The following is a 26088-nucleotide window of genomic DNA, read 5'->3' on the forward strand; positions in this document are numbered from 1 at the left end:
CATTGAAAATCAAATATTGAAAGGAAAACAACTATTACTCTTATACTACTAATACTATATTTAGCTTAAACAACCTATGGGGAAAATGACTAGACTTTGTCTTGAATTTTCTCTTTGAATTGAATGGCGGCATTATGGCAGCTAATTGATCTGCGCATCTCATAGATGCAGCTGAAAATGAATTTAATTATATTAACTCATTAGTTTACAACTAGCAATTTAAGCATATCAATGTCATCTACTTCTGATCTGCTCTTTTATACGTACACATATATCACAATGGTGCACTGCTATCTTTTGTTGCGCTTGTGGCCATTTAAACTAATCATAGTTTCGCAAAATATCGACCGAATGTATATTATTTAAAGATATCTTTTACGCGCAATTTTAATTCTAAGAAAATACTATTGTCAAAGTATTGTATGAATAAAGAGCATCTCTATTTTCTCTCTTCCTCTTCATCTAGCTGATTGACAGCTAATATGAATGAGACTAAAGGGAATATGAGATCATTAATGTGTGTTCTGTCAAGGCATACAAACAGAAAAAAAAAGCTAAAATGAATTGAAAAACTATTTTAAATACAAATTATTAAATTTTTTATGAATTTTAAACTATATTAAATTAATTCAAAAATAATTATTATATAGTTGCAATCAAAATCAAACATATGTTTACACATACGATATATTGCAGCAAATATCGCTATGCATAAACATTGTAAATATGTAAACTTAACTTAATAATAATTAATACTAGTATATAATTAATTAATAACATGAACTTTAGAACTTTAATATCAATAATTTTTATCAATTGTTAATTCTTATTGTTCATAGTCTTTGACTTGCCATATATGTAGTTACTCTCGATAACTCACCGATAACTATGTAACAACTTACTACTGCACAAACGTTGTATGGTGACAGTTGTTCATATTCTTTTAGCTATTGCAACTCAAATGTAAAATGAAAAAAAAAATAATTATCTATATTAATTATCATTAATTTTCTGTAATTTAAACTATTTTTAGCTTATGCCCATATTGGAGAAAATGACCAGACTTTGTCTCGATTTTTCTCCATAATTCCAATTAGCTACTCTGGGCTAATTTCTCAGTGCATCTTGCAGATGCTTATTAATGGAAAAAGAAAATTGAATTATATTAATTAATGCTATCTATTACTATTGTAAAACTTATATCTTAGTTATCATATTAGTCTATTATCAGCTACTCAAGCACTTTATTGTCATTTTGTATTATCTTTAAATTGCTCTTTTTATCTGTATTTTGTAACATTAAGCTGCACTGTTATTCTTGTGCACTTATGGCCATTTAAATTGAATCATTTTATGAAAAGTTTTGGTAAATATAGACCTTCTGTATATTTCTAAGTATCTTATAGGCGCTACTCATATTCTTAAGAAATGCTATTGTAAAGTATTGTTTGAATAAAAATGTATCTCCGTACTATCTTCCCCTCGTCATGCAGCTGCTGGTCAGCTGATCATGTATGAGTAGGGAAGAAGCGGAGATCACTAATGTGTGTTCTGCCTAGACATACAAACAGAAAAACGAACAGAAATTGCTGAATCTGTAATTGAACAGAGTTCAGTAAATTGCCAATAATGATGACCACTTACCTGCTCTCCCGATGGATGCAGTTGATTTACTGAATCTGTAATTGAACAGATCTCAGTAAACTGTCAATAATGATGTCCACATACCTGCTTTCTGCCATTTGAGGATCTGATGGTGCTGGTGCTAGCTACCAGCCAGTTCGAGATGCCTAATATTTACCATGTGTCGCTGGTCCAAATTGCGGTGCCAGCAGCCATTCATCTTGTCCTGCATAATTTCCACCGATTGTGCTGCCACTGACGGAGGCCGTCTGTCCCTGATGGTCCTGATGGTTTCCTCGCCTAGATGTCTCCTCACCTGTAAATAAATAGAAAATAATTAGTATTATTAGCTAAGTTAATTTAAGTTTTCCTATTGTTATTTGTAAATATAGTTCTAAGTCACAATAGCTCCAAGTTGCCATTCAAAATGATCGCATATCGATAACATTTATTAACTACGATAGTAATGCCAATAATCTACTCAGCCCTGGCTGAGCAGTTCCCCAGCAACTCGAGCCCTGACTGCTCTGCGTAGCATGTTTTCAGGCGCCACTTAATTTCTAAACAAATGATACTAGGTATCGATTGAGATATTTACAGCCCACGCCCTGCCATGCCTGGTGGAGGTGAATGGCAGGAGTGGGCAGCCCAGCCAATTGCTCGTTGGATGGCAGCGAGATCGGTCGATCGGTCGAGAGCGCAGCCGCCAGCAGGCACCTCACCTAGAAACAAGCTGAAGAAGATGCGGAATTCCGTGCTAGTTATCTTCGCCGTCATCCTCCGGTGTATGGCCCGATTACTTTCCGTGAGCACAGTCGCAATATTGTGAGTGCAAGGCTCACTAGATCGTATCCAGCTTCAACACGCAACACAAGCGAAAACCTTCGCAGAATAGCAGCCCGACGCAGATACGAGGCTCTTCGCAACGATGCAGCTCGTCGCAACGACGCTCCACCAAATGACGCTGCCACACACTCATCCTCTTCAGAGGTGGCCCTCAACATAGGCAACGCAGCTGCCTCACAGTCGCGCCTGCCAATCTTCCAGCAACTGGCGCCGTTGCCACCCACTACAGGCACTTTGCGCACACACAACACAAATCCAGACAACCCTCCGGCTGAGCAAAGCGGGTCGTCTCCAAGCAACTGATTGCAGCATATACACTAAAAAGAATATGCAATTCAATTAGAATTCCAATTGGCCATCAGTATATGCAACAACTCACCTGTAAATTGGATCGACTGCACATATCCTATAAAGGGTATTCTAGCAAATAAAACTCAAATTGGATATTTATATTCAATTAAAGTTTTATTTTGCATGTATAGGCATACATGCAGTAAACAAATACTACAGTGCACTGACTAATATCAACACAAACGCACTTAACTAAACTAGCGGCACTACTCGATGTTTGGGACGCGGAGTCTTCTCAGCTACTTCTTCTTGTACCACTGGATGATATACTGCAAAGAAAAACAAAAAATATTAAGTATCAACACTTTTATTTACATTTGCATAATTAACATAACCTTGCAGTTAGCTTGCTTTCACACACATCTCTGCCTTGTAGTGCACATACTCTCTTGTACTTGGTAGTAAGCTGCTGCAATTTGTAAAAACAATGAATTAATTAATATTCAATTATTAATGCTTTTATTAGTATTCTTATTAGAAACTATACTTTCCAGTTGCAATTTTGCAATTAATGCACTTCACTTTTCGCACCATATGCTTTTACAACATATGTTTTGTCTTTGCATATCGATAGACATATAAACGCAGTGATGCACTATCACTTTCACGATCGCACTTGCGATGTATCTAATAAATTTTAACTAAATTAAATATGCTAAAATGAAAAGAAAAACCCATTGAAAATCAAATATTGAAAGGAAAACAACTATTACTATTAATTATATTACTCTTATACTACTAATACTATATTTAGCTTAAACAACCTATGGGGAAAATGACTAGACTTTGTCTTGAATTTTCTCTTTGAATTGAATGGCGGCATTATGGCAGCTAATTGATCTGCGCATCTCATAGATGCAGCTGAAAATGAATTTAATTATATTAACTCATTAGTTTACAACTAGCAATTTAAGCATATCAATGTCATCTACTTCTGATCTGCTCTTTTATATGTACACATATATCACAATGGTGCACTGCTATCTTTTGTTGCGCTTGTGGCCATTTAAACTAATCATAGTTTCGCAAAATATCGACCGAATGTATATTTTTTAAAGATATCTTTTAGGCGCAATTTTAATTCTAAGAAAATACTATTGTCAAAGTATTGTATGAATAAAGAGTATCTCTATTTTCTCTCTTCCTCTTCATCTAGCTGATTGACAGCTAATATGAATGAGACTAAAGGGAATATGAGATCATTAATGTGTGTTCTGTCAAGGCATACAAACAGAAAAAAATTAATCTCATTTAATCGGTGCAAAAACGAATAAATTTTGCAAATTAAATTGCAACAATGCCTAGGGGCTATGTTGCAGCTGACGGCGAAGAGGACATGGACGTGGAAGTCGAATCTCTTCTCGGCTCGCCGACACTCTTGTCTGCGCCCACGCCATCGAGCGCGCCAGTAAAGAAAAGTGAGGTTTCGGCGAAACCATCAACTTCTCGAGCTGTGGCTCAGCTACTTAAAGTGAATGCGGCTGGTGTTAGCGGCAGCAGCAAGGCTGATAAAGTAATTGCCAACTATCAAATAGCCAAGGCGGCTTACAAAAGTGGCCAGATTACAATTGAGGAGGCGCTTAAATTGAGTGTGCAACCAATTGCAACTGCAGTTAAACGCACTGCTGAAAAGGGCAACAGCCCAAAGAAGAAGAGTGCTCAACTGGATTCTATTGATCTGGGTGACAGTGATGTAGAGATCCCGCCATCTGACGACCACGAACCAACTGCAAGGACTGAGGACACACAGAAGGAGCCAGCCAGCCTCGCCAATAAGGTTTGCATTACCAGCGATGTGCAAATTGCTCCACCTTCCACTTCTACTAGCGTACGCGACGCTCCCCTCAACGTGAAGCCTGCGCCACTATTCCTGGCAAATGTCACTGACATCTTGTCGCTACTAATCCGCCTGGATGAAGCCATCGGTCAGGACAATTATGGCACCACGCGCACGGCCAACCATGGTATTAGAGTGCAGTGCAAGGATGTCGCTACTTATCGCAAGCTGGTAAAGTACCTTGAAGTAAATAAAGTGGAAAACTATACCTTCCAGTTGAAAAGCGAGCGCGGCTTTAGAGCCATTATTAGAAATTTGCACTACTCCACTCCGGACCACTGGATCCGTGAGAAATTAGCCAAGTTAGGGTATCAAGTCCGCTTTTTGAGAGGTATGAAATCTCGCTTCTCTAAGGAGCCGCTTGATCTCTTCGAAGTTGAGTTAGTTCCCAGTGCCAATAACGCTGAGTTCTTAAAAGTCACTGCTATTGGCAATCAACGGGTGAAAGTTGAGAGGCCGTACAAAACGAGCGAAATAGCTCAGTGCCATAGGTGCCAAAAATTTGGGCACACAAAAAATTATTGCCGTCGCCCCTTTGTCTGCGTTAAGTGCGGCGAAAATCACGCCTCCACTGACTGCGGCAAACAGAAAGGTGACCAGACTCCGGCTAAATGCGCTAACTGCTCGGGCCCCCATGCTGCGAGCTACAAAGGCTGCCCTTCTTTTAAAGAGGCAAGCAAGAAAAGAGTTAATGAAAGCGCTATGCAGATTACAAAGATCGTTAGCAATTTAACTAAGCCTGCTCCCACTTCATCTGCTCAGAGCAGTAGAATGAATTTGCCAAATCTTTTCCAGCAAGTCCCTCCTCAGCCTCGACCTCAGACTGCTAGTGCTGGGCCCAGCTATTCAGCTGCCCTCCGGGCGGGTCTTCAATTTGATCAGCCTGTTACTTTTGCTCCTAATAATGGCCAACAGCGCCAGTCTAGGCAAAAAGCTAAAAATCTCGCCCAACAACGACTTCAACAACAGCAGCAGCAACAACAACAACAACAGCAACTGCTTCAACTAGACCATGTGCGTTCTCAGGCTAGTGCCCAACGGCCTCCGCAGCCAAAAAGAAGCCGTAGCCTAAGCGCGCGCCGTAAGCACCCTCAACAAGCAGCTGAGGTGACTTACCTTAATAATGGGGTTGGCTATCCTCAAAATCCTGAGCAGCAAGCAAACTCTAATATGCTGTCTAATCTGATTGTGCAAGGCTTCTCAAGATTAGAGGCTAAAATTGATAAGCTCATTGAGTCGGTGACCTCCCTCACGGCCTGCCTGATGGCCCAATTTGGTCCTAATGAGCGCTTCAATGTCTAATAATACACCTATCGCACATATCGCTAGTAGTATTAACAACATTAATATTGGTATTTGGGATGCTGCTGGTATTACAAATAAGCTCTCTGAACTAAAACAGTATCTAATTAAGCATCAGATAGATATAATGCTTGTATCTGAAACTCATCTTACTGACAACGACAGCACTGCAATTGACGGATACATAATGTACTTAGCAAACCACCCTACAAATAGGCGCAGAGGTGGCGCGGCAATTATAATCAAGCAAAATATTTGCCATTATGCTATGTGCTGCTCATCCTTGGACACGTACCAAAGCGTTGAGGTATCAGTCAGCTTACAAAACGGCAAGCACGTAAATATTGTGGCCATTTACTGCCCTCCGCAAGTTAGCTGGTCGGATCAAGACTTTAAAAATCTGCTTAAATCCCTGGGCGACATCTTTATAATAGGCGGGGACTGGAATGCGAAGAGCCAATGGTGGGGCAACGCCAGATCCTGTAATAGAGGCAGAACATTAGTCAATTGTATATTACAAGAAAATTGCAATATCTTGGCAACTGGGTCACCAACACATTTCCCATTCAACTCGCGTCAAACTCCATCGGCCATCGACTTTGCGCTCTTCAAAGGCATCAGACGGGATTTGCTAGCCATCTCTGATTCGTTTGAGCTCAACTCCGATCATCTACCTTTGCTAGTTCAGCTGGTCGAGAAGCCAATCATCAGTAAAGCAAAAGGCCACCTACTGAATATGAATGCAAATGTTAGTAAATTTCAAAACTACTTGAATGACAGAATCCTGCTAAACACTGATATCAACAATGCTGATGATGTTGACGATGCCGTTGATATATTTGTCAATAATATCAAAGATGCTGCAAACTTTGCTAATGCTCAATGTCCACGCAAGATATCTATGTCTAGATTCCGAGTAAGAAAGCAGACTCTCCAACTGATTGAGGCCAAGAAGCATATCAAACGCTTTCTTCTTCAAAGCCGAAGTCCGCTCGCGAAGCAGCTCTGCAACAGACTTTCAAATCGCATCCACAAAGATATTGTTGGGCTCAGCAATCATCGCTTCATTGTAATTAAGAGCGGCAGTTCATAGAATATGTTATCATGTAAGAGAATTTGTAACGGAGATCACGCTCTCCCTTTTGCGTTGTCTCTTTCACCCACGCACCGGCTCAGCTTAATCCGCCGGCTCGCGTACATTGTAGTTAGTATGCAATTAACTCTTGTTTAGAGCAGATGCAGTGTTAGATTGACTATTACAAACATAGTAGCGGACAGCACGACAGACTAGTCGCTTGCTCGCGTCTATCACATAAACTCTGTAAACTCTAATAATCGCTAATAAACTAATCACTAAGTAAATTCAATCGTTTAATAATTTAAAGCTATTCGAAAAATCTCGATAGCTCAACATTTGGTGACCCCGACGTGATTCTCTTTTCGTTTCTTTACATATTTGCATATATATATTGACAGCATCACATACATACATACACCCGTGAACATAAGCAGTGTATATAGCGATTAGTTGCGTGCCGTTACTTTGCCAATTCGCCAGACACTCTTTCGTTCGGTCTGCAATACACTGGCGCCCGTAAAAGTAGTACACATGCGAAAACTTCTGCAATTGACAATCTAATAAAGAATCAACTAATTTCTGAACTATGTCTATGGTTAGTGACTGCGTGTTCTATAGCTTCAATCTATAAGTGATTAAGTTTACATAAGCACAGTGTAATTACATGCTTGCCGTTATTCTTCGTTGACATTGCACTCTTTCACCACGGCTGCGATACGAGCGCGTCCATAATAATCGTACCGGTGTGCAACAATTCATACGTGTATATTATTTGAGTACCATAATATAATTCTTTGCCAGTTTATTAAAGTTGCAAGTACTCTGCTCGACAAATACGACTTATTCCAAGTTTGTGTCTGCGCTATATATACATTTACTTACTCTTGCAATCGCGCTCGCACCAACGACTTTGAACTCTATCGTGTTGCTCTTGCTGTACTCGTCATGGCGAATTTAGATGCTAGTGCAGTTGCTCCCGAAGATCGCGTGCGGTTTTATAAGCTCAAGGTACAGTCGGTGTTTGAACGCGTAAAAAAGCTACAATCCAAGGTCGATTCAGATGCTCTTGCCGATCACAGTGACAGCACTCTAAATGTTCTACTGGAGCATATCGACAAGCTAAGCCACTCCTTTAGCAAGGCCCATGAAAGTCTAGAGGAGCTCGACTTTACTGAGATGTCCAGCAATTTGCGCACTGACTTTGATGATTTAATAATGGTCATGCAGTCAACAATAATGTCCGAAGTGCAAAGTCGTACTGCTCAAGTGCATCATAGTTCCACGTTTAGTCGTCCAAGTGACCCTCCTCGCGCATCCGCTCCCAGATTGCAGGCTGCACCTGCGTTGCCGCCATTAAAGTTACCTACGTTCAGCGGTGGATATGCTAATTGGGCTGATTTCTACTCAATGTTTTCTACAATCATTGAAAGTCGGCCAGAAATCAGCAATATGGAAAGACTTCAGCACCTCCGGTCCTGCCTCGATGGCGCAGCGTTGGATACGGTTCGCTCTTTGGAAATTTCTAATGATAATTATACAATTGCCATAAATTTATTAAAGCAGAGATATGATAACCGACGTTTAATCTTCCAGGCCCACATCGTAAAGATCTTAGGTCTCAAAAGAGTAGAAAACGGATCCATAATCAAGCTGCGTGAGCTATCTGACAGCTTCAATGTCCATATGCGTGCGCTCAGTAGTCTGGGCACAACAGAGCAGATAGCCAGTGCCATGATTGCTCAGATACTGCTACAGAAGCTTGATGAGGCCTCACAAGCTAAATGGGAAGAGAAATTGGACAACTCAGAGACGGCTCTTCAGATACCCAGATATGAAGAAGTCTCCTCATTTCTTGAGCTTCGTTGCCGTACTTTGGAATCGATGAAATTTGCTCTTACAAACTATTCGTCAAGTAAGCCGATGAATTCTTGCAGTAAGGTTGCTACCAGTAGATCAGCATTTCTCGTAACCGGCCACAGTACTCACAGTTGCAATTTTTGTAATGATCTTGAGCACACAATCTACAAATGCCCAAGATTCGCAAACTTGTCTCCCTAGTCTTCGCCTGAATGAGGTCCGAAAGGCTGGCTTATGTTTGAATTGTCTCAAGGGAGGTCATCAGTCGCGACAATGTGGCTCGCGCAGTTGTCGGGTCTGTGGAGTCAAGCATCATACGCTTCTTCATCTCGGCCACTCCAGCACATCGCAGGCAGCAATTCCGCCCCATCAACAATCTTCAACATCAAGAGTACAGACCATCCCTCAGCCCTCAGCACCAGCCACTACTCTCTTATCCAAGGATCGGCACAGCGATGTTGTGCTCCTGGCTACCGCAGTGGTTCTGGCAAGGAATCGGTTTGGCGAGCTTGTTCCTTGTCGTGCGCTTTTAGATTCAGGCTCTCAACTACATCTCATTACAGCCAGATTTGCGAATCTCCTGCAACTTAAGAGAACAAAATCGGTGGCATCTGTATGCGGCGTAGGCGACTCCAATGTTGCCATGGATGGCAGCAGCATTTGCCTCACTCTTCAAGCTCATGCATCTGAATATACAACTAGCATAACGGCTATGGTAGCTACAAATATAACTGGCAGGCAGCCCAGTTCTAATGTGAATACGAGCAATTGGAGCATACCGCAAAATATAGTGCTGGCAGATCCAGCTTTCCATAGGCCGCAACGAGTAGATCTGCTTATCGGAGCTAGCCTGTTTTATGATTTGCTCTGTGTGGGACAAATCAAGTTGATGCCTGGACTTCCATTGTTACAGAAGACTCGTCTTGGTTGGGTTGTATCAGGTGGCGAGGCTCGCAACCACAACTCCGTGCTAATAGCTTCAAAGACGCCTTTGGATCCGATTACAGACTCCTGTGCTGATATCAAGTTGGACAGTCTCGTTCGTCGCTTTTGGGAAGTTGAGCGCTGCAGCGATTCCATTGTAAAGTTCAGCAAGGAAGACTCAGACTGCGAAGCGCATTTTGCGAGGCATTACAATCGATTGGCTAGTGGCCAATATACAGTACGCCTGCCTGTTAAGCTTAGTTGCGAGCTTCTTGGAGATTCTTATGAGCAAGCGCGACATCGGTTTCTCAATTTGGAGAAGAAATTGAGTCGTTTGCCGCATATAAAGTCTCAATACTCAGCATTTCTGAAAGAGTATTTTGAACTTGGTCACATGTCACGCGTTCCTCTAAATTCATTCCATCTATGCAGATATTTTCTTCCTCATCACTGCGTTCTGAAGGATGATAGCACAACTACCAAGCTTCGCGTCGTCTTTGATGGATCTGCATCTACAACAACTGGGCATTCGTTGAATGACATTCTAATGTCAGGTCCCGTCATTCAGCCAAAATTAGTCGACATATTATTGCGCTTCCGATCTTATCCAGTTGCACTCACCGGCGATATTTGCAAAATGTATCGTTGCGTGAAAGTACCTGAGCCGGACAGCTATCTACAATGCATTTTATGGAGGAATTCGCCAGATGATGAGTTGGAAGTTTTCAGGCTTGATACGGTAACATATGGAACAAAACCAGCGTCATTTTTGTCTGTGCGCGCCATGCATCAGCTTGCCGTAGATGAAAGGAACGCATTCCCAGTCGGGTCCGACGTACTGCTTCGCGATTTCTATGTTGATGATTTGATTAGTGGAGGAAATTCAGTCGAAGAAGCAAGACTTGTTATGCAAGAGACAGCTGGAATCTTGGCATGTGGGAAGTTTAAATTGAGGAAGTGGTGTTCAAGCCATCCCATGGTGCTGGACGGCGTAACAGACTGCGACAAGGAATCGCTCATTAGGTTCAATGATGGCAGCGACATTACAAAGACACTTGGCCTTGCATGGGATCCGGCATCTGATCAACTTCTTTTCTCATATCTAGCCCTGAATTCAGCCTCTAAGCCCTCCAGGCGCTCTGTTCTCTCGTCTATTGCTAGGTTTTATGATCCCCTCGGCCTGGTCGGCCCAGTAATAACGAAAGCTAAAATCTTCTTGCAACAACTCTGGAGGCATAAACTTGATTGGGATGAGAGTCTCCCGTCTGCATGTCACACTGCATGGCTAGACATTTGCAGCAACTTTGGCAATGGTCTTAGTAGTGCATTTCCCAGGCTATCATTAATACCAGGATCGAAGGTTGAGGTCCATGGATTCTGCGATGCCAGCATCGAGGCATACGGAGCTTGCATTTATATTGTATCCAGAGGTCAGCATACCATCAGCAGGTTGCTTTGCTCTAAGTCTCGAGTTGCGCCTCTAAAAACGCTCACGGTTCCCAAGCTGGAACTATGCGGGGCAGAGTTGCTTGCGCGTCTAATGAATGAAGTGGCTCGCTTAGGCATTTTCGCAGGCGAGTTTCATTGTTGGTCTGACTCTACTGTTGCGCTTTCTTGGATCAATGACGATCGCATCGCCACGATACAAGATCTCACATCAGCAATGGAATGGCACTATATACCTACAACACTGAATCCCGCGGATATATTATCTCGGGGTGCATTGCCCTCGGATTTAAATGCATCATTACATTGGTTCAACGGTCCAGGTTTCCTCTGTAAGCCCAGATCTCAGTGGCCAGTCTCAGCACTTCCAGAAAGAACTTCAATTGAGCGTCGAAGAACTGTGCTTCTTGTAAAGGACGCAGTCCATGATGTCTCTATGGACTGCAAGTTTGTGAATTCTTTCGGCCGCTTGCAGCGTACGTTTGCATACGTATCAAAGTTTATTAAAAAAAAGTCATGGTCCAGGAATAACCCTAGCAGACATCCGGAACGGCACTCATATACTGTTAAGAATGATTCAACGAACACATCTCTCAGACGACATAAATGCTCTTCGAAATAAAGGAATGGTTCCGTCATCCAGCAGTCTAGCCTCGCTGTCACCGTTCCTTGATGAGATTGGGCTGCTACGTGTCGATGGTCGTCTCAAAAAACTCAACTTTAAATTTCGATAGTCGCCATCCAATTATTTTGCCCAAAGTTCATCCAGTAACTAGAGCCATCATAATGCATTTCCATCAGCGAAACTTGCACGCTGGTCCCCGAGCAGTGCTAGCGTTGGTTCGTTCCCAATATTGGCCAATTGGAGGTAGAAAAACTGTAGCCAGTGTAATTCAGAGATGCGTAATTTGCTTTCGTGCAAGGCCCCGACTCGTTGAACACATAATGGCAGATCTACCCAAGGATCGAGTCGACGGCTATCGGGTCTTTGGAGTGACTGGAGTCGACTTTTGCGGACCCTTCTTTTACAAGCCTGAGTCACGAAACAAGGCGCCTGTGAAATGCTACGTTTGTGTGTTTATTTGTTTTGCTACGAAGGCTATTTGGTTGGAGTTAGTCAAGGATTTAACTACCGCGGCATTTTTGCATGCACTTCAACGTTTCATATGCACCAGAGGAAAGCCAAGTCAAATCTGGTCGGATAACGCCACAAACTTTCTTGGTGCCCGCAATCAGCTTCAGGAGTTGAAGCGTCTATTTCTGTCAGACACCCACCAGAAGGCTGTGAAGGATTTCTGTTTGGCAGACTCAATCGAATGGCATTTCATCCCTCCACGATCACCTCACTTTGGTGGCTTGTGGGAGGCTGCAGTGAAGACAGCGAAGCATCATTTTTACCGATGTGTTGGGTCCTCCGTCCTAACTTACGATGAGCTTCGCACACTGGTTTGCAACATCGCTGCTGTCGTTAATTCACGCCCTTTAGTTTCGATTTCAGAGCACCCATCAGACATAGACGTGTTGACTCCTGCGCATTTTATCAACGGTGGCCCTCCTTCGTCCTTCAGTGAGCCAAACCTGACAGGGCTCAATTTTAATCGTTTGGATGCTTGGCAGCGCGTAAGCTATCTCCAGCAGGTGTTCTGGACTCGTTGGCGGGACGAATATCTCAACTTGTTACAACAGCGAGCGAAATGGAGAACCTCTAAACCTGGCTTGGCTGTTGGCAACATAGTTCTTGTGAAGGATGAGAATCTACCTTCACTTAAGTGGCCACTAGCCAGAATAATCGAACTTATCCCTGGAAGTGATGGCGTTGCACGGGTAGCCCTACTAAAAACTGAAGTTGGCGAGATAAGAAGAGCTACAAATAAGCTGTGCTTGCTGCCCCTTAAGGATTCTGTTGAAGACTAAGTCTTCAACGGGGGGAGGATGTTGGGCTCAGCAATCATCGCTTCATTGTAATTAAGAGCGGCAGTTCATAGAATATGTTATCATGTAAGAGAATTTGTAACGGAGATCACGCTCTCCCTTTTGCGTTGTCTCTTTCACCCACGCACCGGCTCAGCTTAATCCGCCGGCTCGCGTACATTGTAGTTAGTATGCAATTAACTCTTGTTTAGAGCAGATGCAGTGTTAGATTGACTATTACAAACATAGTAGCGGACAGCACGACAGACTAGTCGCTTGCTCGCGTCTATCACATAAACTCTGTAAACTCTAATAATCGCTAATAAACTAATCACTAAGTAAATTCAATCGTTTAATAATTTAAAGCTATTCGAAAAATCTCGATAGCTCAACAGATATCCAAGCTGCAAAACGAAAGTACGAAGAGGAGTTATTCAGTTCTATCGACCCCACAGATAGATATAGCATGCAGAAACTATGGCGACTCACAAATGAGATTAAACGGCAGCCTGCTCCAAATCTGCCTCTGCTGAAGTCCTGCAGTGGCAATGGCTCAAATGCTCGCAATGTATGGTGCAAGACAACAGCAGAAAAAGCTGAATTCTTCGCTGATAGCCTTGAACGGCGATTTAAACCTCTCATCTCCACGTCGCCTAGTGACTTGGCTGAAATTGAGGCGCAAATAAGCCAATCATCCTCGTCTTCTTCGCTCTCATTTCGGCCAGTCACAGCAACAGAGGTCATCAATCATATTAGCACTCTGGAAAAGATGAAAGCAGCTGGTTTAGATAATGTCGACAACCACACTATAAAAGCGCTGCCAATGAAGGCTATACTATACCTTGTTTTGATCTGCAACAACTCGTTTAGATTTGGTCATTTCCCCTCTTGCTGGAAGCTAGCAATGGTGAAGATGGTGCATAAGCCTGGCAAGCCTACGCAACACGCCTCATCATACAGGCCAATAAGTCTATTGTCTGGCCTCTCTAAGATTCTAGAGTACCTTATTCTGAGTCGAATGCTTGAACAAGATGCCCTTATCAACGCTATTCCTAGCCATCAATTTGGATTTCGCAAGGGTCACTCAGCTGAGCAACAGCTGGGGCGTGTCTCACAGTTTATACTGAGATCGTTTGAGGATCAATCGTATTGCTCTGCTGTCTACATGGACATTAAAGAAGCATTTGATAGAGTATGGCACACAGGCCTGAAATTCAAGCTCAAGATGCTCTTGCCAGATGCCCTATATCGAATGATGTGCTGTTATTTGTCAAATCGCTCGTTTGTTGTTGAGGGTCATGGAGGATGTCGCTCAGCGATTAAGCAGATACACGCTGGAGTGCCGCAAGGCAGCCTGCTTGGGCCAGTACTGTATAATATATACACTAGCGACATCCCTAGACCTACATATGAGTCTGGAAACAAAATACTTATTGCCACTTATGCTGATGACGTCATTGTCCTCTCAGCAAACCGTGTGCAGGCAAACGCTCTAGCTCAGCAACAGGCCTACATGGACAAACTGGCTCAATGGGCAAAAAAGTGGTGCATTACAATTAATGCTAGTAAAACTAAGCATGTCTTGCACACTTACAGGAACACACTGCCGTATCAGGCTATTTGTATTGGAAATGAGGCGATTGAAAATGACACTTCTCATCCGTATTTGGGTGTCATGATGGATTCAAAGCTGAACTTCACTAGTCACGTCACTATGGTTGTCACGAGGGTTAGGGCTAGGCTGAAAAAGATAGATTGGCTTATTAACAAAGATAGTAAATTGTCTCTTAAAACTAAAACTATAATTTACAAGCAGTTAGTTGCCCCACTGTGGCAATATACTATACCTGTCTGGGGTGCACTCCTGTCTGAAACTCAGTTTGATCGCATCAGAGTCATACAAAACAAAGCACTGAGAACTGTATCTGGCGCTCAATATTTTGTTTCAAATGCTCGCATCAGATCTGAACTTGGTGTCTTATCTGTGGATGAGCAATTTAATAATATCTGCTCAAAGTACTACGAGCGACTACGAGTACATAGCAACAATGAGGCTAGAAGCATAGCCCATGATCCGTTTGTCCCACAGCGACTAACAATGCCCAGATACTCTAGCCTCGTAAATACTCACCTGGCTAACGAAATTGAAATGCGCTCTCAGCGACAACAGCGAAGACAAGCTGAAGAAGATGCGGAATTCCGTGCTAGTTATCTTCGCCGTCATCCTCCGGTGTATGGCCCGATTACTTTCCGTGAGCACAGTCGCAATATTGTGAGTGCAAGGCTCACTAGATCGTATCCAGCTTCAACACGCAACACAAGCGAAAACCTTCGCAGAATAGCAGCCCGACGCAGATACGAGGCTCTTCGCAACGATGCAGCTCGTCGCAACGACGCTCCACCAAATGACGCTGCCACACACTCATCCTCTTCAGAGGTGGCCCTCAACATAGGCAACGCAGCTGCCTCACAGTCGCGCCTGCCAATCTTCCAGCAACTGGCGCCGTTGCCACCCACTACAGGCACTTTGCGCACACACAACACAAATCCAGACAACCCTCCGGCTGAGCAAAGCGGGTCGTCTCCAAGCAACTGATTGCAGCATATACACTAAAAAAGAATATGCAATTCAATTAGAATTCCAATTGGCCATCAGTATATGCAACAACTCACCTGTAAATTGGATCGACTGCACATATCCTATAAAGGGTATTCTAGCAAATAAAACTCAAATTGGATATTTATATTCAATTAAAGTTTTATTTTGCATGTATAGGCATACATGCAGTAAACAAATACTACAGTGCACTGACTAATATCAACACAAACGCACTTAACTAAACTAGCGGCACTACTCGATGTTTGGGACGCGGAGTCTTCTCAGCTACTTCTTCTTGTACCACTGGATGATATACTGCAAAGAAAAACAAAAAATATTAAGTATCAACACTTTTATTTACATTTGCATAATTAACATAACCTTGCAGTTAGCTTGCTTTCACACACATCTCTGCCTTGTAGTGCACATACTCTCTAGTACTTGGTAGTAAGCTGCTGCAATTTGTAAAAACAATGAATTAATTAATATTCAATTATTAATGCTTTTATTAGTATTCTTATTAGAAACTATACTTTCCAGTTGCAATTTTGCAATTAATGCACTTCACTTTTCGCACCATATGCTTTTACAACATATGTTTTGTCTTTGCATATCGATAGACATATAAACGCAGTGATGCACTATCACTTTCACGATCGCACTTGCGATGTATCTAATAAATTTTAACTAAATTAAATATGCTAAAATGAAAAGAAAAACCCATTGAAAATCAAATATTGAAAGGAAAACAACTATTACTATTAATTATATTACTCTTATACTACTAATACTATATTTAGCTTAAACAACCTATGGGGAAAATGACTAGACTTTGTCTTGAATTTTCTCTTTGAATTGAATGGCGGCATTATGGCAGCTAATTGATCTGCGCATCTCATAGATGCAGCTGAAAATGAATTTAATTATATTAACTCATTAGTTTACAACTAGCAATTTAAGCATATCAATGTCATCTACTTCTGATCTGCTCTTTTATACGTACACATATATCACAATGGTGCACTGCTATCTTTTGTTGCGCTTGTGGCCATTTAAACTAATCATAGTTTCGCAAAATATCGACCGAATGTATATTTTTTAAAGATATCTTTTAGGCGCAATTTTAATTCTAAGAAAATACTATTGTCAAAGTATTGTATGAATAAAGAGTATCTCTATTTTCTCTCTTCCTCTTCATCTAGCTGATTGACAGCTAATATGAATGAGACTAAAGGGAATATGAGATCATTAATGTGTGTTCTGTCAAGGCATACAAACAGAAAAATCACACACATCTCTGCCTTGTAGTGCACATACTCTCTTGTACTTGATAGTAAGCTGCTGAAATTTGTAAAAACAATGAATTAATTAATATTCAATTATTAATGCTTTTATTAGTATTCTTATTAGAAACTATACTTTCCAGTTGCAATTTTGCAATTAATGCACTTCACTTTTCGCACCATATGCTTTTACTACATATGTTTTGTCTTTGCATATCGATAGACATATAAACGCAGTGATGCACTATCACTTTCACGATCGCACTTGCGATGTATCTAATAAATTTTAACTAAATTAAATATGCTAAAATGAAAAGAAAAACCCATTGAAAATCAAATATTGAAAGGAAAACAACTATTACTCTTATACTACTAATACTATATTTAGCTTAAACAACCTATGGGGAAAATGACTAGACTTTGTCTTGAATTTTCTCTTTGAATTGAATGGCGGCATTATGGCAGCTAATTGATCTGCGCATCTCATAGATGCAGCTGTAAATGAATTTAATTATATTAACTCATTAGTTTACAACTAGCAATTTAAGCATATCAATGTCATCTACTTCTGATCTGCTCTTTTATACGTACACATATATCACAATGGTGCACTGCTATCTTTTGTTGCGCTTGTGGCCATTTAAACTAATCATAGTTTCGCAAAATATCGACCGAATGTTTATTTTTTAAAGATATCTTTTAGGCGCAATTTTAATTCTAAGAAAATACTATTGTCAAAGTATTGTATGAATAAAGAGCATCTCTATTTTCTCTCTTCCTCTTCATCTAGCTGATTGACAGCTAATATGAATGAGACGAAAGGGAATATGAGATCATTAATGTGTGTTCTGTCAAGGCATACAAACAGAAAAAAGAAAAAGTATAGGCATACATGCAGTAAACAAATACTACAGTGCACTGACTAATATCAACACAAACGCACTTAACTAAACTAGCGGCACTACTCGATGTTTGGGACGCGGAGTCTTCTCAGCTACTTCTTCTTGTACCACTGGATGATATACTGCAAAGAAAAACAAAAAATATTAAGTATCAACACTTTTATTTACATTTGCATAATTAACATAACCTTGCAGTTAGCTTGCTTTCACACACATCTCTGCCTTGTAGTGCACATACTCTCTTGTACTTGGTAGTAAGCTGCTGCAATTTGTAAAAACAATGAATTAATTAATATTCAATTATTAATGCTTTTATTAGTATTCTTATTAGAAACTATACTTTCCAGTTGCAATTTTGCAATTAATGCACTTCACTTTTCGCACCATATGCTTTTACAACATATGTTTTGTCTTTGCATATCGATAGACATATAAACGCAGTGATGCACTATCGCTTTCACGATCGCACTTGCGATGTATCTAATAAATTTTAACTAAATTAAATATGCTAAAATGAAAAGAAAAACCCATTGAAAATCAAATATTGAAAGGAAAACAACTATTACTATTAATTATATTACTCTTATACTACTAATACTATATTTAGCTTAAACAACCTATGGGGAAAATGACTAGACTTTGTCTTGAATTTTCTCTTTGAATTGAATGGCGGCATTATGGCAGCTAATTGATCTGCGCATCTCATAGATGCAGCTGTAAATGAATTTAATTATATTAACTTAAGCAATTTAAGCATATCAATGTCATCTACTTCTGATCTGCTCTTTTATATGTACACATATATCACAATGGTGCACTGCTATCTTTTGTTGCGCTTGTGGCCATTTAAACTAATCATAGTTTCGCAAAATATCGACCGAATGTATATTTCTTAAAGATATCTTTTAGGCGCAATTTTAATTCTAAGAAAATACTATTGTCAAAGTATTGTATGAATAAAGAGTTTCTCTATTTTCTCTCTTCCTCTTCATCTAGCTGATTGACAGCTAATATGAATGAGACGAAAGGGAATATGAGATCATTAATGTGTGTTCTGTCAAGGCATACAAACAGAAAAATAGACATATAAACGCAGTGATGCACTATCGCTTTCACGATCGCACTTGCGATGTATCTAATAAATTTTAACTAAATTAAATATGCTAAAATGAAAAGAAAAACCCATTGAAAATCAAATATTGAAAGGAAAACAACTATTACTATTAATTATATTACTCTTATACTACTAATACTATATTTAGCTTAAACAACCTATGGGGAAAATGACTAGACTTTGTCTTGAATTTTCTCTTTGAATTGAATGGCGGCATTATGGCAGCTAATTGATCTGCGCATCTCATAGATGCAGCTGTAAATGAATTTAATTATATTAACTTAAGCAATTTAAGCATATCAATGTCATCTACTTCTGATCTGCTCTTTATGTTTTAAATATGCTATCTTTTGTTGCGCTTGTGGCCATTTAAACTAATCATAGTTTCGCAAAATATCGACCGAATGTATATTTCTTAAAGATATCTTTTAGGCGCAATTTTAATTCTAAGAAAATACTATTGTCAAAGTATTGTATGAATAAAGAGTTTCTCTATTTTCTCTCTTCCTCTTCATCTAGCTGATTGACAGCTAATATGAATGAGACGAAAGGGAATATGAGATCATTAATGTGTGTTCTGTCAAGGCATACAAACAGAAAAAAAAAAAACTGTGAAATTAATCTCATTTAATCGGTGCAAAAACGATTAAATTTTGCAAATTAAATTGCAACAATGCCTAGGGGCTATGTTGCAGCTGACGGCGAAGAGGATATGGACGTGGAAGTCGAATCTCTTCTCGGCTCGCCGACACTCTTGTCTGCGCCCACGCCATCGAGCGCGCCAGTAAAGAAAAGTGAGGTTTCGGCGAAACCATCAACTTCTCGAGCTGTGGCTCAGCTACTTAAAGTGAATGCGGCTGGTGTTAGCGGCAGCAGCAAGGCTGATAAAGTAATTGCCAACTATCAAATAGCCAAGGCGGCTTACAAAAGTGGCCAGATTACAATTGAGGAGGCGCTTAAATTGAGTGTGCAACCAATTGCAACTGCAGTTAAACGCACTGCTGAAAAGGGCAACAGCCCAAAGAAGAAGAGTGCTCAACTGGATTCTATTGATCTGAGTGACAGTGATGTAGAGATCCCGCCATCTGACGACCACGAACCAACTGCAAGGACTGAGGACACACAGAAGGAGGCAGCCAGCCTCGCCAATAAGGTTTGCATTACCAGCGATGTGCAAATTACTCCACCTTCCACTTCTACTGGCGTACGCGACGCTCCCCTCAACGTGAAGCCTGCGCCACTATTCCTGGCAAATGTCACTGACATCTTGTCGCTACTAATCCGCCTGGACGAAGCCATCGGTCAGGACAATTATGGCACCATGCGCACGGCCAACCATGGTATTAGAGTGCAGTGCAAGGATGTCGCTACTTATCGCAAGCTGGTAAAGTACCTTGAAGTAAATAAAGTTGAAAACTATACCTTCCAGTTGAAAAGTGAGCGCGGCTTCAGAGCCATTATTAGAAATTTGCACTACTCCACTCCGGACCACTGGATCCGTGAGAAATTAGCCAAGTTAGGGCATCAAGTCCGCTTTTTGAGAGGTATGAAATCTCGCTTCTCTAAGGAGCCGCTTGATCTCTTCGAAGTTGAGTTAGTTCCCAGTGCCAATAACGCTGAGTTCTTAAAAGTCACTGCTATTGGCAATCAACGGGTGAAAGTTGAGAGGCCGTACAAAACGAGCGAAATAGCTCAGTGCCATAGGTGCCAAAAATTTGGGCACACAAAAAATTATTGCCGTCGCCCCTTTGTCTGCGTTAAGTGCGGCGAAAATCACGCCTCCACTGACTGCGGCAAACAGAAAGGTGACCAGACTCCGGCTAAATGCGCTAACTGCTCGGGCCCCCATGCTGCGAGCTACAAAGGCTGCCCTTCTTTTAAAGAGGCAAGCAAGAAAAGAGTTAATGAAAGCGCTATGCAGATTACAAAGATCGTTAGCAATTTAACTAAGCCTGCTCCCACTTCATCTGCTCAGAGCAGTAGAATGAATTTGCCAAATCTTTTCCAGCAAGTCCCTCCTCAGCCTCGACCTCAGACTGCTAGTGCTGGGCCCAGCTATTCAGCTGCCCTCCGGGCGGGTCTTCAATTTGATCAGCCTGTTACTTTTGCTCCTAATAATGGCCAACAGCGCCAGTCTAGGCAAAAAGCTAAAAATCTCGCCCAACAACGACTTCAACAACAGCAGCAGCAACAACAACAACAACAGCAACTGCTTCAACTAGACCATGTGCGTTCTCAGGCTAGTGCCCAACGGCCTCCGCAGCCAAAAAGAAGCCGTAGCCTAAGCGCGCGCCGTAAGCACCCTCTACAAGCAGCTGAGGTGACTTACCTTAATAATGGGGTTGGCTATCCTCAAAATCCTGAGCAGCAAGCAAACTCTAATATGCTGTCTAATCTGATTGTGCAAGGCTTCTCAAGATTAGAGGCTAAAATTGATAAGCTCATTGAGTCGGTGACCTCCCTCACGGCCTGCCTGATGGCCCAATTTGGTCCTAATGAGCGCTTCAATGTCTAATAATACACCTATCGCACATATCGCTAATAGTATTAACAACATTAATATTGGTATTTGGAATGCTGCTGGTATTACAAATAAGCTCTCTGAACTAAAACAGTATCTAATTAAGCATCAGATAGATATAATGCTTGTATCTGAAACTCATCTTACTGACAACGACAGCACTGCAATTGACGGATACATAATGTACTTAGCAAACCACCCTACAAATAGGCGCAGAGGTGGCGCGGCAATTATAATCAAGCAAAATATTTGCCATTATGCTATGTGCTGCTCATCCTTGGACACGTACCAAAGCGTTGAGGTATCAGTCAGCTTACAAAACGGCAAGCACGTAAATATTGTGGCCATTTACTGCCCTCCGCAAGTTAGCTGGTCGGATCAAGACTTTAAAAATCTGCTTAAATCCCTGGGCGACATCTTTATAATAGGCGGGGACTGGAATGCGAAGAGCCAATGGTGGGGCAACGCCAGATCCTGTAATAGAGGCAGAACATTAGTCAATTGTATATTACAAGAAAATTGCAATATCTTGGCAACTGGGTCACCAACACATTTCCCATTCAACTCGCGTCAAACTCCATCGGCCATCGACTTTGCGCTCTTCAAAGGCATCAGACGAGATTTGCTAGCCATCTCTGATTCGTTTGAGCTCAACTCCGATCATCTACCTTTGCTAGTTCAGCTGGTCGAGAAGCCAATCATCAGTAAAGCAAAAGGCCACCTACTGAATATGAATGCAAATGTTAGTAAATTTCAAAACTACTTGAATGACAGAATCCTGCTAAACACTGATATCAACAATGCTGATGATGTTGACGATGCCGTTGATATATTTGTCAATAATATCAAAGATGCTGCAAACTTTGCTAATGCTCAATGTCCACGCAAGATATCTATGTCTAGATTCCGAGTAAGAAAGCAGACTCTCCAACTGATTGAGGCCAAGAAGCATATCAAACGCTTTCTTCTTCAAAGCCGAAGTCCGCTCGCGAAGCAGCTCTGCAACAGACTTTCAAATCGCATCCACAAAGATATCCAAGCTGCAAAACGAAAGTACGAAGAGGAGTTATTCAGTTCTATCGACCCCACAGATAGATATAGCATGCAGAAACTATGGCGACTCACAAATGAGATTAAACGGCAGCCTGCTCCAAATCTGCCTCTGCTGAAGTCCTGCAGTGGCAATGGCTCAAATGCTCGCAATGTATGGTGCAAGACAACAGCAGAAAAAGCTGAATTCTTCGCTGATAGCCTTGAACGGCGATTTAAACCTCTCATCTCCACGTCGCCTAGTGACTTGGCTGAAATTGAGGCGCAAATAAGCCAATCATCCTCGTCTTCTTCGCTCTCATTTCGGCCAGTCACAGCAACAGAGGTCATCAATCATATTAGCACTCTGGAAAAGATGAAAGCAGCTGGTTTAGATAATGTCGACAACCACACTATAAAAGCGCTGCCAATGAAGGCTATACTATACCTTGTTTTGATCTGCAACAACTCGTTTAGATTTGGTCATTTCCCCTCTTGCTGGAAGCTAGCAATGGTGAAGATGGTGCATAAGCCTGGCAAGCCTACGCAACACGCCTCATCATACAGGCCAATAAGTCTATTGTCTGGCCTCTCTAAGATTCTAGAGTACCTTATTCTGAATCGAATGCTTGAACAAGATGCCCTTATCAACGCTATTCCTAGCCATCAATTTGGATTTCGCAAGGGTCACTCAGCTGAGCAACAGCTGGGGCGTGTCTCACAGTTTATACTGAGATCATTTGAGGATCAATCGTATTGCTCTGCTGTCTACATGGATATTAAAGAAGCATTTGATAGAGTATGGCACACAGGCCTAAAATTCAAGCTTAAGATGCTCTTGCCTGATGCTCTATATCGAATGCTGTGCTGTTATTTGTCAAATCGCTCGTTTGTTGTTGAGTGTCATGGAGGATGTCGCTCAGCGATTAAGCAGATACACGCTGGAGTGCCGCAAGGCAGTCTGCTTGGGCCAGTACTGTATAATATATACACTAGCGACATCCCTAGACCTACATATGAGTCTGGAAACAAAATACTTATTGCCACTTATGCTGATGACGTCATTGTCCTCTCAGCAAACCGTGTGCAGGCAAACGCTCTAGCTCAGCAACAGGCCTACATGGACAAACTGGCTCAATGGGCAAAAAAGTGGTGCATTACAATTAATGCTAGTAAAACTAAGCATGTCTTGCACACTTACAGGAACACACTGCCGTATCAGGCTATTTGTATTGGAAATGAGGCGATTGAAAATGACACTTCTCATCCGTATTTGGGTGTCATGATGGATTCAAAGCTGAACTTCACTAGTCACGTCACTTTGGTTGTCACGAGGGTTAGGGCTAGGCTGAAAAAGATAGATTGGCTTATTAACAAAGATAGTAAATTGTCTCTTAAAACTAAAACTATAATTTACAAGCAGTTAGTTGCCCCACTGTGGCAATATACTATACCTGTCTGGGGTGCACTCCTGTCTGAAACTCAGTTTGATCGCATCAGAGTCATACAAAACAAAGCACTGAGAACTGTATCTGGCGCTCAATATTTTGTTTCAAATGCTCGCATCAGATCTGAACTTGGTGTCTTATCTGTGGATGAGCAATTTAATAATATCTGCTCAAAGTACTACGAGCGACTACGAGTACATAGCAACAATGAGGCTAGAAGCATAGCCCATGATCCGTTTGTCCCACAGCGACTAACAATGCCCAGATACTCTAGCCTCGTAAATACTCACCTGGCTAACGAAATTGAAATGCGCTCTCAGCGACAACAGCGAAGACAAGCTGAAGAAGATGCGGAATTCCGTGCTAGTTATCTTCGCCGTCATCCTCCGGTGTATGGCCCGATTACTTTCCGTGAGCACAGTCGCAATATTGTGAGTGCAAGGCTCACTAGATCGTATCCAGCTTCAACACGCAACACAAGCGAAAACCTTCGCAGAATAGCAGCCCGACGCAGATACGAGGCTCTTCGCAACGATGCAGCTCGTCGCAACGACGCTCCACCAAATGACGCTGCCACACACTCATCCTCTTCAGAGGTGGCCCTCAACATAGGCAACGCAGCTGCCTCACAGTCGCGCCTGCCAATCTTCCAGCAACTGGCGCCGTTGCCACCCACTACAGGCACTTTGCGCACACACAACACAAATCCAGACAACCCTCCGGCTGAGCAAAGCGGGTCGTCTCCAAGCAACTGATTGCAGCATATACACTAAAAAAGAATATGCAATTCAATTAGAATTCCAATTGGCCATCAGTATATGCAACAACTCACCTGTAAATTGGATCGACTGCACATATCCTATAAAGGGTATTCTAGCAAATAAAACTCAAATTGGATATTTATATTCAATTAAAGTTTTATTTTGCATGTATAGACATACATGCAGTAAACAAATACTACAGTGCACTGACTAATATCAACACAAACGCACTTAACTAAACTAGCGGCACTACTCGATGTTTGGGACGCGGAGTCTTCTCAGCTACTTCTTCTTGTACCACTGGATGATATACTGCAAAGAAAAACAAAAAATATTAAGTATCAACACTTTTATTTACATTTGCATAATTAACATAACCTTGCAGTTAGCTTGCTTTCACACACATCTCTGCCTTGTAGTGCACATACTCTCTTGTACTTGGTAGTAAGCTGCTGCAATTTGTAAAAACAATGAATTAATTAATATTCAATTATTAATGCTTTTATTAGTATTCTTATTAGAAACTATACTTTCCAGTTGCAATTTTGCAATTAATGCACTTCACTTTTCGCACCATATGCTTTTACAACATATGTTTTGTCTTTGCATATCGATAGACATATAAACGCAGTGATGCACTATCGCTTTCACGATCGCACTTGCGATGTATCTAATAAATTTTAACTAAATTAAATATGCTAAAATGAAAAGAAAAACCCATTGAAAATCAAATATTGAAAGGAAAACAACTATTACTATTAATTATATTACTCTTATACTACTAATACTATATTTAGCTTAAACAACCTATGGGGAAAATGACTAGACTTTGTCTTGAATTTTCTCTTTGAATTGAATGGCGGCATTATGGCAGCTAATTGATCTGCGCATCTCATAGATGCAGCTGTAAATGAATTTAATTATATTAACTTAAGCAATTTAAGCATATCAATGTCATCTACTTCTGATCTGCTCTTTTATATGTACACATATATCACAATGGTGCACTGCTATCTTTTGTTGCGCTTGTGGCCATTTAAACTAATCATAGTTTCGCAAAATATCGACCGAATGTATATTTCTTAAAGATATCTTTTAGGCGCAATTTTAATTCTAAGAAAATACTATTGTCAAAGTATTGTATGAATAAAGAGTTTCTCTATTTTCTCTCTTCCTCTTCATCTAGCTGATTGACAGCTAATATGAATGAGACGAAAGGGAATATGAGATCATTAATGTGTGTTCTGTCAAGGCAT

General features: G+C 41.2%; 1 protein-coding gene and 2 long non-coding RNA genes across 16 annotated transcripts; 1 reads left to right on the forward strand and 2 right to left on the reverse strand.

Annotated features, from left to right (window-relative positions):
- Positions 1-632: 632 nt before the first annotated feature.
- LOC122757084 lies at positions 633-2337 on the forward strand. Its single transcript, XR_006356993.1, has 2 exons — positions 633-1366; positions 1494-2337. It is a non-coding gene; the product is annotated as an uncharacterized LOC122757084 (long non-coding RNA).
- Positions 2338-2362: 25 nt separating this feature from the next.
- Positions 2363-16413, reverse strand: LOC116804613. Of its 14 annotated transcripts, none has more exons than XR_006356981.1 (6): positions 16156-16413; positions 15307-16089; positions 15023-15157; positions 14770-14916; positions 2849-3229; positions 2363-2786 (listed from the first exon to the last, which is right to left on the reverse strand). XR_006356981.1 is itself a non-coding variant. In XM_044008434.1 (4 exons), the coding sequence occupies exons 3-4, from the start codon at positions 2870-2872 to the stop codon at positions 2397-2399; spliced, it is 414 nt and encodes a 137-aa protein (XP_043864369.1). In that variant the 5' UTR covers positions 2873-3229; positions 14770-14916; positions 15023-15150. The 14 variants fall into 14 exon arrangements, 7 of the variants coding, with proteins under 7 accessions (XP_043864369.1, XP_043864373.1, XP_043864372.1 ...); XR_006356979.1 differs by having other exon boundaries at positions 2364-2786; positions 15307-15785; positions 15849-16413; XR_006356984.1 differs by having other exon boundaries at positions 2694-2786; positions 2849-3089; positions 3156-3229; positions 15307-16413.
- Positions 13673-14308, reverse strand: LOC122757083. The gene is made up of 2 exons (XR_006356992.1): positions 14017-14308; positions 13673-13935 (listed from the first exon to the last, which is right to left on the reverse strand). It is a non-coding gene; the product is annotated as an uncharacterized LOC122757083 (long non-coding RNA).
- Positions 16414-26088: the final 9675 nt, after the last annotated feature.

This window comes from Drosophila mojavensis, unplaced genomic scaffold, assembly GCF_018153725.1.
Source record: "Drosophila mojavensis isolate 15081-1352.22 unplaced genomic scaffold, ASM1815372v1 contig_28, whole genome shotgun sequence".
Lineage (NCBI taxonomy): Eukaryota > Metazoa > Arthropoda > Insecta > Diptera > Drosophilidae > Drosophila > Drosophila mojavensis.

What these genes read in the sequence shown, in the direction of transcription:
- LOC116804613 (XM_044008436.1), bottom strand. Translation starts at nt 2,872, where the DNA reads ATGTGCAGTCGATCCAATTTACAG. An exon ending in GCAGTCGATCCAATTTACAG is followed by an intron (nt 2,787 to 2,848) that starts GTGAGTTGTTGC and finishes TATTCTTTTTAG; the next exon opens with TGTATATGCTGCAATCAGTT.